Source organism: Schistocerca serialis, chromosome 8 (assembly GCF_023864345.2).
Source record: "Schistocerca serialis cubense isolate TAMUIC-IGC-003099 chromosome 8, iqSchSeri2.2, whole genome shotgun sequence".
Lineage (NCBI taxonomy): Eukaryota > Metazoa > Arthropoda > Insecta > Orthoptera > Acrididae > Schistocerca > Schistocerca serialis.
In genome coordinates, this window is record NC_064645.1 from 304,663,596 (window position 1) to 304,675,338 (window position 11,743).

General features: G+C 37.8%; 1 protein-coding gene across 3 annotated transcripts in view; it reads right to left on the bottom strand.

The window, feature by feature from the left end:
* LOC126416290 (zinc finger protein 836-like) overlaps positions 1–11,410 on the bottom strand; it is a 208,782-nt gene extending 197,372 nt beyond the window's left edge. For 2 of the 3 annotated variants that reach the window (XM_050083942.1, XM_050083940.1), the window contains exons 1-2: positions 11,239–11,375; positions 10,967–11,104 (exon numbers count right to left, since the gene is read on the bottom strand). In XM_050083942.1, the coding sequence (XP_049939899.1) occupies positions 10,967–11,104; positions 11,239–11,241 (141 nt within the window). In that variant the 5' untranslated portion in view covers positions 11,242–11,375. Of the gene's footprint in view, positions 1–10,966; positions 11,105–11,238 lie in introns of all 3 variants that reach the window. The other variant, XM_050083941.1, reaches the window with a different exon arrangement.
* Between the last annotated feature and the right edge of the window lie 333 nt (positions 11,411–11,743).

Genomic DNA, 11,743 nt, shown 5'->3' on the forward strand with positions numbered 1-11,743 from the left:
TAAGGTACTTTCTGCTTTTTATTCTTTTAGTGAAGCAAGTGACAATCATGCAGAGTAGTTTCCAGATTCAGGAGTATCTGTGCATATTATTAAAGGCCCATCAGTTTTGTATGATGTTCACTCAAGGACTGACATTGGAATTTCCACAGTTGATGAGTCTAAGTTAAAGTGTGAACTCAGAGGAAAAGTTGGTCTTAATTTGCTTGTGAATGGGAAAAACAAACTGTAACTGTTCATGATGTTATGTGAAGAATATTGCAACCAATTTGCTGTCAGTAAGCGAAATAGTAAAGAAGGGTAACAAGGTTATCTTTGATATACAGGAAACCAAAATAATCGACTCTTGTGGTGATATTGTTGCTACTGTAACTAATGTAAAACATATTTACAAATATAACACAGTTCAAGATACTGCTGGAACTGGAACTGGAAATCGCCCCGTTTATGCTGCAAAACGTTTCTTGTGGCATAGGAAACTTGGACATTTGAATAGACAAAGTATAGCCTTATTGAATAATATGGCAACTGGGGTGGAAAATTATGGAAATAATAATTTATAATGTGAGGTGTGTTTTCAAGAGAAGCAGGCCAGACTGCCTTACAACTCAAGTCAACGCAGATTTATGGAAGTCTTATGGAACTCATTCATACAGATCTCTGTGGTCCTATGGAGAATAAATCCTTACGAGGTAGCTACTATTTCCTGACATTCATAGAAGACTTTTCTAGGTACAGTCGTGTTTACGTTATAAGCACCAAGGATGAAGTGCATGATGTATTTAATGTTTGCTGCAAAATTGTCAAAAGACAGATGAGGAGGAAAATTAAAATTATTAGATCAGACAATGGATTAGAATACGTAAACAGACAGTTTAAGGAAAAGTATAAAATGGGTGTCAGCAGGCATCAGACTACCATTCACTATAGTCTCTCAGAATGGAGTTACAGAACATGCCAACAGAACCATTGTAGAGGAGGCAAGAAGTATGCTAAGTGATGCTGAGCTACCTAAGTGCCTTTGGGCAATGTCAACAGTGGTGCGTTTAATTAACAGATCACCTAGCAAAGCTGTGAGAAACAAGACACCTTCAAAGTATGGACTGGGAAGAAACCAGACCTAAGGTACTTAAAAGTCTTTGGATGTGGAGCAATGGCTCAGATTTCAAAACAATTAAGATGTAAATGGGATGCAAAATAGCAGAAATATATTGCTGCTGGATATTGTGAGGATTCAAAAGGATACAGATTTTGTAATCCTGTGAATAAGATGCTAATAAGCAGTGGAGATGTAGTATTTTTGGAGGACTCTAAAGATAAAATAAAGGAAAACAGAGAAAATAATACAGTAATTCACATAAGGTGTGATAATTCTGAAGAAGAGATGGAAACAAACAGAGGAAGATAAGGATGTAGAGCAAACTGATATGCTACCTGAGAGAGGAATTGAGGAAGAAGATTCAACAGAGGAAGACAATTCAAGGTGTCCTACGCATATAATAGAATCACAAAGATACCCAGAGTATGAAACGTATGTTGCCCAAACCTTCAACAGTTAACCCACCACAGGCGATGAAGCCTTGGCAATAACCAATGCTCAAAGTTGGAGAGAGGCAATGGAAAAATAATTACAATCATTTTTTAATAATGATACATATGGGTGGGTCGACATGCCTGAAAATAAAAAGCCACTAAGAACAAGATGGGTATACTATATTAAAAACCCTGAGAGTGCAATGCCAAAATTCAAGGCCAGATTGGTAGTTAAAGGATATTGTCAGAAACAAGGAATAGATTATCATCAGACTTTCTCATCAGTGGTGAAATATTCCCCATTAAGGTACCTTTTAGCTCTTGCAGTAAGGAAAGGCCTATTGATTAATCAAATGGATGTGAAAACAGCCTATCTGAATGGAAAGCTGGAAGGGGAAATTTATGTGACCCTACCTGATGAAGTTAACAAACCTCATCCAGAGAAAAAGGAAAGTTTGGCATTTGAAGGAAGGCATGAATGAATTAAAGCAAAGTGGCCACTGCTGGAATAAATGCTTATATAAAACTTTGATAGAACTGAGCTTGCCATAGTCAAAACCAGATCCAAGTACATATTATAAAAGAAGCAAGGGTTAAATTACAATCAAGTCCATATGGGTATAGATCTTTAATTTTTTTTTTTTTTGACCAACAGTGAAAATAAAACTAACTTAAAAAAAAACAGTTACAGTCAGAATTTAACATGCATGACTTAGGTGAAGAGTTAGTCAATACTTAGCTATGAAGATTCTACGAAGTACCAACAGAGAAGAACTATGGATTGATCAATCTCAGTACACAAGAAAAATCTTAGAAAAGTTTGGTATGGAAGACTGTTTAAGACTATTCCTAACCCAATAGAAGAAAGTGCAAAACTGATAATAAATGATGATGATAAGAAATATAAGGAAAGTGTATCCTATTTGGAAGCTATTGGAAGTCCACTGCACTTATCACAAACTTCCAAACCAGGCAACATATTTGCCACAAATGCTGCAAGCAAGTTTTGCAATGATCCAAAAGAAAAACATTGGATGGCAATCAATAGAATATTCAGATATTTGAAGCTGAAATATTTTTAAAATGTAAATTTAAATTTAGAAGGGTATGGTCAAATAGGCTGGGGAAGTGAGCTGGAAAGTAGACAGGCCACCACTGAGAGAGGATTGCTATCCTGGTCACATAAGAGACAGAGGACAGTTGTTTGAGCACCGTAGAAGCTGAATATATGGCCTTATTCTCCACTGTCCAAGAAGCTCTGTGAATCAGAACACTGATGGATGAAATAGAATCTCTTACAAAAATAAAACCAACTGTGATAATATGGGAGCTATTAAGCTTGCCAGCAATAATTTCATCAGCATAAGATCCAAAAATATTGATATAAAGGATCACTTCTACAGAAATCATCTGGAGCAGGGAAATATAACCATCAATATCTATACACAGAAGAAATTTTATCACATCTTCTACCAAAGCCTCTCCATAAAGACAAGTTTCATAAGTTGGTGAAACATTACGGTCAGTATCTGAAATATATTTGTTCAAAGGGGGGGATGTTGGAGAAATGTGAACAAAGTATTTTTGCAATGCTTATAATGTGCTTAGGACATTATGTGCTGAGTGCATTACACCTCTGTGAAATGATGTTCCATGGTTGTTGATTGGTAACGAGATCATGTGTGTAGCCTATACGTAAAATGTATTCATGTGTTCAATAAAATATAAAGTTTTATTTTATCCCTAAACAATTTTTTCCACCTCACTTTGCTGCGCTAAATAAATAATCCCACAGTTAAGGGAGCTTGTGTGCCCTGCATGTTTTGTTTTAGCACGCACATTGGTACTTCACTTAAGCTTATTGATTTTGTTTTAGGTTCTGTCCGGTTTAGTGACTTCACACACTGTGGTTGGTAATAAAATCATTCTACTTAGCACATAATTATTTACAGGTTTTTCTTCCTTTTTTATTTCTCTGCAATATCTGAAAAACATTAATTCACATAGTTTGCTAACGAGTGTCAATCATTTATTATTTTATCCTCTCCCTTATTAGATCGTTTAAAAAATCTTTATAAATGTCAGCATTTAGTCTTATTTACAAATTAATTTCTGATGTGAATGTAAAATGACTCTTCCCACGTCATTATGATTTTTCGTGCAAAATGATCCATGGAATATGAATCTAACTAATCAACCAACCAACTTGTTTCTCTCTCCTTCGTTCCTTTTTTAATGACATCCCAGGCTGTTTTCCTGCTGTTCACTGCATTGTATGTTTTTCCTCATTAAATGAGTTTTTTGCAGCAATTATCACCTTCCTACAAATATTTTTGTACATATGGCAGAAATTTCAAAACTCTGGTTCATTGTTACTTTTTCATCGAACTGACGTACTTTAGGGTTCAGGAGGACTTCCTAATACCACTGGTATCCTTTTTTGTTTGTGAGTCACTAATACTGATCCAGATACTTTTGGAAATGTTTTTTCAAAGTTCAATTATAATAATGCTGAGAATTTACAGAATTTTGCATTTATATTGGCTTCTCTATACATTTCATCCCAACTTTGTTGAAACATCATAGAAAAAAAGTCACAACTAGTACCAGAGCAACATTCAAAAAGTCAGCTGCAATCACTGCCATCTCTAAGCCTCCAATAATCCACCTCACAGTTCCATTAAAACCTGGCTGAACATCACATTGGAACAGCTCTGGTCTGCCCCGGTAGCTGAGTGGTCAGCGTGACAGACTGTCAATCCTAAGGGCCTGGGTTCGATTCCCGGCTGGGTCGGAAATTTTCTCCGCTCAGGGACTGGGTGTTGTGTTGTCCTAATCATCATCATTTCATCCCCATCGACGCGCAGGTCGCCGAAGTGGCGTCAAATCGAAAGACCTGCACCAGGCGAACGGTCTACCCGACGGGAGGCCCTAGCCACACGACATTTCCATTTCCATTGGAACAGCTCAACATGGTATGCATTGACACTACCAGACAGGGAAGCTACCTTGTCCAGGTCACCATTTATGTCAGATGGCCCATTCCTGCCTGAACTGTTTACCACCTCAACAACTATCACTACATGGTCATATTTTGAAAGATCCTTACATAGAGACCCAAAGTCCTTTATCACTTAGCTTACACCTGCATTTGCATTAAAAATGCCTGTGGTCCCTACACTTTCCTGTAACTGAAGGTCTATACCTCACCCATGGTTACTGCCTAGTTGTAACACTTTCTTCTTCTAAACACTTTGTACATTTCTAGGCTTCCTGATCCCAGTTGAAGTGTGGTGCACTTTTCCTACTCCTAGTCCTACCTGACGCTCTTTACCACTTAACTCTGGCAGTGGTAGATATCTGTTTTTAGTGTTAGTAATAAAAAGATCTCATTCTTTCTTCCTGTCTCGCTACCAATTGCAATTCCCCACCACCCTCCTCCCCTGTATCGATTAATCCTGATCAATTCCTTCCTGCAACTGTCTGAAGGGCACAGATTTTCCCTTCTTGCTCCTCAGCCAAAATGTTCCTGCTGCATACTCTGCAATTACAGGAGAAAGCCTCTTCTACAGGATGGGGCAAATAGAAGTGGCCAGGACAGAGTGGAAACAATTGGACTGAATGTACACATATAACCACACCCCTACAGGATGGGCAACTGTCCACACAGCCGGCTGAACCTTGGAGCACATTTAAACAATATGAACGCCAGACAGAGTTGTTAACAGAGGTCAGTCTGGTCGCGGCCCTAGCTGGCCACCCAGATCACCTGATCTGTCAGTATGCAAGTGTTTTGTGGGGAGAGCCCTCAAGTCTAACATGTATCACAACACTATAGTTTTCAAGAACTGCTGGAGAACATTTCAGATGAGACTGCAGTAATTCCAGCTGTCCAACTTCAACCCGACTCCAACAACTTGCCGACCAAGGCCCAAAATTGCCAAGAGATGTATAGTGGTCGCTTTCAACATCTGCTAGTCAGGTTAGTACTGTATTTGCTTTCCTTTGTTTCCCCACCCCAAATTCTATTCTCCAGGACACTTTTACCTGCCTCATCCTGTATTTTCCCAACGTTCTCCCAACTAGATTCCCCCCTCCCCAGGGAAAATATTTCCTGGGAGATTAGCAACAAATCTCCTTACTCACTATCCTATGACAGCAAGCACACTTCTACTCATAATAGTTTTGAAAGTAGAAATTAAGTTTAACTTGAAAGAATGTATTAACCTTTCACCCATAAGGTGACGTTTCTATAATGTATTCTACAATGTCTCTGGGACCCCTATGTTTATCCCAAGAATTACAGCACAGATATTTGAAATTTTTAATTTAAGTTATATTATTTTTTACAATTACTTAAGTGTTATTTAAATACTCCTTGTTGGTTTTATTACACTAAGTAACACTTGCAACATTTTACTTTTTATCACTCAAAATCACATATTGTTGTGCATTTTTCTATGTAGTACAAGTAAACGATATATTAGATAACTGAATTTCACATTCTGAAACATTCTAGTAAATGCTCACATAAAACTAAATTCCAGGTTTTAAACTGGCACATAAGAATTGCACTTGATAGGTACAAATGAAAAGTCTGCAAAATTGACATTCAATCCTGGGATTTACATTTTTCTTTACTAACACTTGGAACCCATCTGATTTTAAATAACACACTACCTACTTTATTGTAGGAACAGCAAAGTCCCCATCACAACTGTCACATTTTTCCTCTGAATCACTTTCACTAGCAGCATTGTGATCACTGGCTATTGTGAAATCATCTGTTTCATCTATTTCTTGATCAATATCATTTACATCTTCATCCACCCATCAATTAACTATTTCATCAAGCTTAGGATCGTTAAAAGTGACATGTTCATGCAAACACATTTTGTACTATACTGAAGAAAACAGGTACGTAATCCGCAAGGTGCAGTCTAGGAGAACACAGCAAGTGTCAATAACACATGTCAAAAATGAACAAAGAAATGGATAAGGTAACCAAAAATTAAAACATTATAGGGTTGGCGATATAAGGAAGATGGGGGGTGGGGGGAGGGAGGGGGGGAGTATAGAAGTAATCCGCTAGAACTGTCCTTGCAGAATGACTTTGAAAATTTTTGTGCCCCGCCGTAAGAAAGACCACACCTCGCAAGCAAATTATTAACTTTGTTAAGAACCCAAGTTTGGCAATACGCTTTTTGTACTGATTTAGAGATATATTGAATGAAGAATGAATTAGTGATTGCTATGTTCCAAGAGAAATTGCGTTACCAAGATTGTTTGGTTAATCTTTTAAATGTTCACAACTTATAAATAAAATTTAATCCTACACAGCTTCTATCCAGCTAATAACTATTATGAAATATGTCTAGAAATACAATTTAGAAATGTTTGTAAAAGCAGCTTTATGGCAACTAGTAGCTGCCTTGTTTTAAATAAATTTAGGAAATATGGAAGCGTCCGATCCCGCCCGTCTGCTTTGACCCATGATGTCACAAATATGGCGGAAACAAAAACAAACACACACACTTTCCGCAAGAAGCCTAATGACACTAATGGGACAAGCGCGGGAAATGGGGTGCTTTGGGTGGGGGACAAACTAAATATAAACAAATTTAGACGCCTTGCGTAGCTACAACGTGTAAGTGAAGACAGCCATGCATGAATACCCACCCACATCCCCAGGGGTCGTAACCCCTGCAACCCATAGAAGATAAAGATGCTTCAGTAGCTGATCAGTGTTTTTTGTCTTTTTTTTAAAAAAAAAAAAAAAAATCCCATGGGATAGAACGAACAGATCAGAAAGATAAATATAATAAACTAAAACAGAAATTGGAGGAAACAGATAATTAAAATAAGTAATAAGTGTTTTTAAATTAAAAAAAATAAAATAAAATCTCACGAGATAGAACGAACAGATCAGAAAAGTAAATAAAATAAGATAAAACAGAACTGGAGACAGCCTCACTCAAACCAAACTCCACGCCGTCATGACGTCACACACGACAACACACACGACAACACACACGACAACACCCTTACGTCACGGGTCAAAGCCGACGCGTGGGATCGGACGCTTCTGTCGACCCGAAATTTATACTACCAAGAAAATTTAAATAATTTACATTCAACTAATTTCATATATTTATTTTTAAATGATTTATACAATCCAAAATTTTACCCTACCTTATGGAGCCCTTGAAGAAACAACCTGGTGGAATGATGGGAAATAAGGAAGCGTCTGATCCCACCCATCTGCTTTTACCCATGACGTCACAAATATGGCGAAAACGACCATAAACCACGATTCCAATATGGCGCATAATAAGTCAGTACGTAGACTTTTTGAGGACGAAAATACATCGAAAAACAAACACACACACTTTCCACAAAAAGCCTAATGACACTAACGGGACAAGTGAGGGAAATGGGGTGTTTTTGGGTGGGGGCAAACTAAATATAACTAAATTTAGACACCCACCCCCATACAAAACCACACAAAACGATGAAAAAAACTGACATCACGAAACTCCCCAAATACCACTAAACAATATCATCTGGAATCAGACACTTCCCTTGACATATATAGCTCAAAAACATCTCCCAATACCAATATCAACATACACAGCCACACATTGGGATCGAACACTTCCCTTGACCTGCGCACTTAATTTTATCCGTCATATCCATTCCTGAACAAAAACAACAACCGATTAATTTTACTAAAATTACCACACGATGTACAGCGAACAACACCAAATTAACCTTCACAAAAAATCATTAACTCACTGAAACGAATTCCACTACAAACACAGCCGACACTAACAATTCTGGATAATGGGCAAAAGCAAACTGAGCCCATTACACCACACAAACGAAAACCCTGAACATACCACCAGAGAGCACGACAAACCACAACACGTCGACATCTACAAACACGCCACACTCACAAACCAAACTCCGCGCCATCATGACGTCACACACGACAACACCCTTACGTCACGGGTCAAAGCCAATGCGTGGGGTTGGACGCTTCTGTCGACCCGAATGATGGAAGGAAGGAATTTTCAAAGATAAGCAAAGTACTCTGTTTCAAGAGAGAAAGGAGTAAGCAAGAAGGAATACATTGAGAAGAAACAGGTGACTACAAGAGTGATAGCAGGAGAGAAGAGGAAATGAATGGAAGAGTGGACAAAATGATGGAAGACGACAGTACAGTGAAAAGAGTAAGATGGTCCTCTATGGAATGATTTAGGCAAAGAAAAGCAGCATTATGTGAAGTGTCAGGATGATCAACACAATACGAAAAAAAGTTGAGAGTGAACAAGAAATCAAGAAGCAGAAGGAATGTTTTGAAGAATTACTAAACCACACTTGAAATATAGAAGAAAAAATGAGGAATCTGTGGATGTGGAGGATGCTGAGATGGGAATAAGCTACCAGAAGTAGAGAAGCAATAAATATCAAGCAAGGAGGAAAAGTACCTGGGCTGGATGAAATAAGTGTGGAGATGGTGAGAACAGCTAGCTTTGCAGGAGTGCAGTGTCTCTATTGGATCACTAGATGATTACAAAAAGAAAGAGGGACACCATTATGTTCAAAAAATGGAATCTTAGTGTCAATTTTTAAGAAACTACACTAAAATTATAGGGCAGTTGGTTTGATGTTTCATGCTGTCACAGTATTTGAGAAGATCCTGGGAAAGAGTGAACAGAAGATAGTACGACCAGACCACAAAGAGGAACAATAAGGGTTCAGACCAGGAAAGTCAACAGTGGATCTCATTTTTAATGTAAGGTAACTCCAAGAGAGACATTGCGAACATAACAATGATTTAGTAATACTGTTCCTGAACACTGAGAAGGTGTACGGTAGTGTGAAAGAAGCAAGACCTGGGAAACTCTTCGGGAGAGGGTAGTTGGAAGGTTGCCTATGAGAAGAACGAAGGATATGTATCGAAGAAGAATGAGTTGTGTAGAAGGAGTGGTTAGAACAAAAAAAAAAAACAGACTGAAGCAAAAGAATGCACTACCCGCTCTACTTTCCATCATCATGATGGATGAAATAATGACAGGAGTGGTGCTGTACATAGGTGATGAAAATATGAAAGCAGTGGTGTATGCAGATGATTTACAGGTGTGGAAATGAAGGTGAGGTACAAGAAAGCCTATATGTATGTAAGTGGCGGGACAGTATACCGGTTCCAGGCCTATTTATTAGTCAGTATTCATCAACTTTAACTCCCATCTCCAACAATAATTTTGTAACAAATTTAGCACCACGTTTCTACAGAGATCAGATACCACATTGAAACGTTTATACCTGTGAAAATGCCCACGTCTTATGTGTGCAAACAGAAAGAGGATGGAACACAGACAATATTTTTCCCATGTCTATATTAGTTTATGGAATGTAGGCAGTGGAGACACACTGCTCAGTAGCATAGTCCAAGTGCCAGGTAAGGTTAAAAGGTGGCAGCTGAAAGGTACAATCAAATGCTTCTGTAAATCTAATGGCTCTCTATCTGGATCTATTAAAAGCTAACTCCGTTTCAGCATCCCATGTCATATTATTTGTTTTTAAAAATGACTATTGGACTCTTCCCCCACACTTAAAGTAAGGCATGTATAAATAAAACAACTGTAATTTGTCAGTTCAATGATAATATCATGTAAATGACTGTACAACCAGTTCTGTCATTCATTTTCTGACAGAAGTCATGCAATTAGCTCACCATCTTCACTGGCCTAAGGTTAAAATAATCTAATTTCAATCTAACTGTGCACGATATACATGGATTATATATATAAAAAAAGAAGAGATTTAACAAAACAAAACAAAACACACACACACACACAATGTTCAATCACTGCTCAACACAAAAAATTCTTCACAAAAATTATCATACAATTATTTAGTTTATCACAACACTACGTGTTTATTAACCACTGCCCTCTGTAACTAAAGATAAAGACACAATAGCAGAGATAAATGGAACTACAACGTGAAACTGAAATGACGTATTTTAATTAAAAATACTGCATACCGATGATTATAATAATTTGTTGTTAACAGTAACACGAATACACTACACAAGTGCATATTACAACTTAGCCTATGCTTAGATTACTTTTCTTACTCCAACAGTATTGTGAAACATCAACAGTTCCAAAATAAAGTCATCCAATTTTCCCATAAAACTTAGTCTGTGTATCCAGTGCGGGCATTGGAAGGAATTAAAACATAATAAGCGATCGGTCAGGTAGCTTTGTTTCTGGTAAATGGCATGGGATTTCTCGTGGGTGACAAAAATTTGGGCAATTTCAATTATCTTCTGTAATAATGACAGACAGAAAGATCCCACCTAGTTGATGTGTCTAGATAACGATTGATTCCAGTAGGTTAATACTAAAAGATTCTCATATCATACCGTGAGATATAGAAATCTCGATTCGGGTACATGTCCCTTGTTCACAACCCATTCATCCACAAGGTCGGTCGCCGGCATTTCATCGTCAGGCGCTCCTCCCACGCTGTCCATCGAGACCCGTCCCACCCCGCTGCAGTACTGTAAAATAAAACCTGATTTATGCTACATTCATGATGTTCCTCGTAAATAAACAGAAAATTCTTATTTCCTTAAAAATTTAACACCATGGTTGTCATTCTAGAATCAACGATGGAAATAAGCAATGACAATACCATAGTAACAATGCCACATCTAGTGTCCCATTAAAATATTTCCTGAAGCGAGGCGAATCACCAAAACTTCAGTTGTTTACTACATTATCAATCAAATGCATTTCAGACCAACCTTCCCAAATCCTTAAAATTTCTCGCATAAAACGATACACTGCGAGAATGCTCCTCAAACTTCACAAAGATATTACATGCACAACATACACCAAATACCGCAAATGGAAAGTGAATGCAGGTGCTACGTTAGTACCTTCAGGCTAATTTGTACAAGGCCCTCAAAATCTTTACAGCCGAATCAGTATTTGTACTCTAATGAGTTTAGCAGAAATGACAAACATTTTTACAACAGTAACTTCTCGCACTCCTGAAACTATAAAGCGTTCTTTTATAATGCCATTGCAGTGGTGAGAGCAATAAAAATCACGTATCACCAACTGCACACGACTCCATCTAAACTTTCACAGTGATGTGAGAGATAGCACATAGTGGAAAATCACTTAGCTACCGA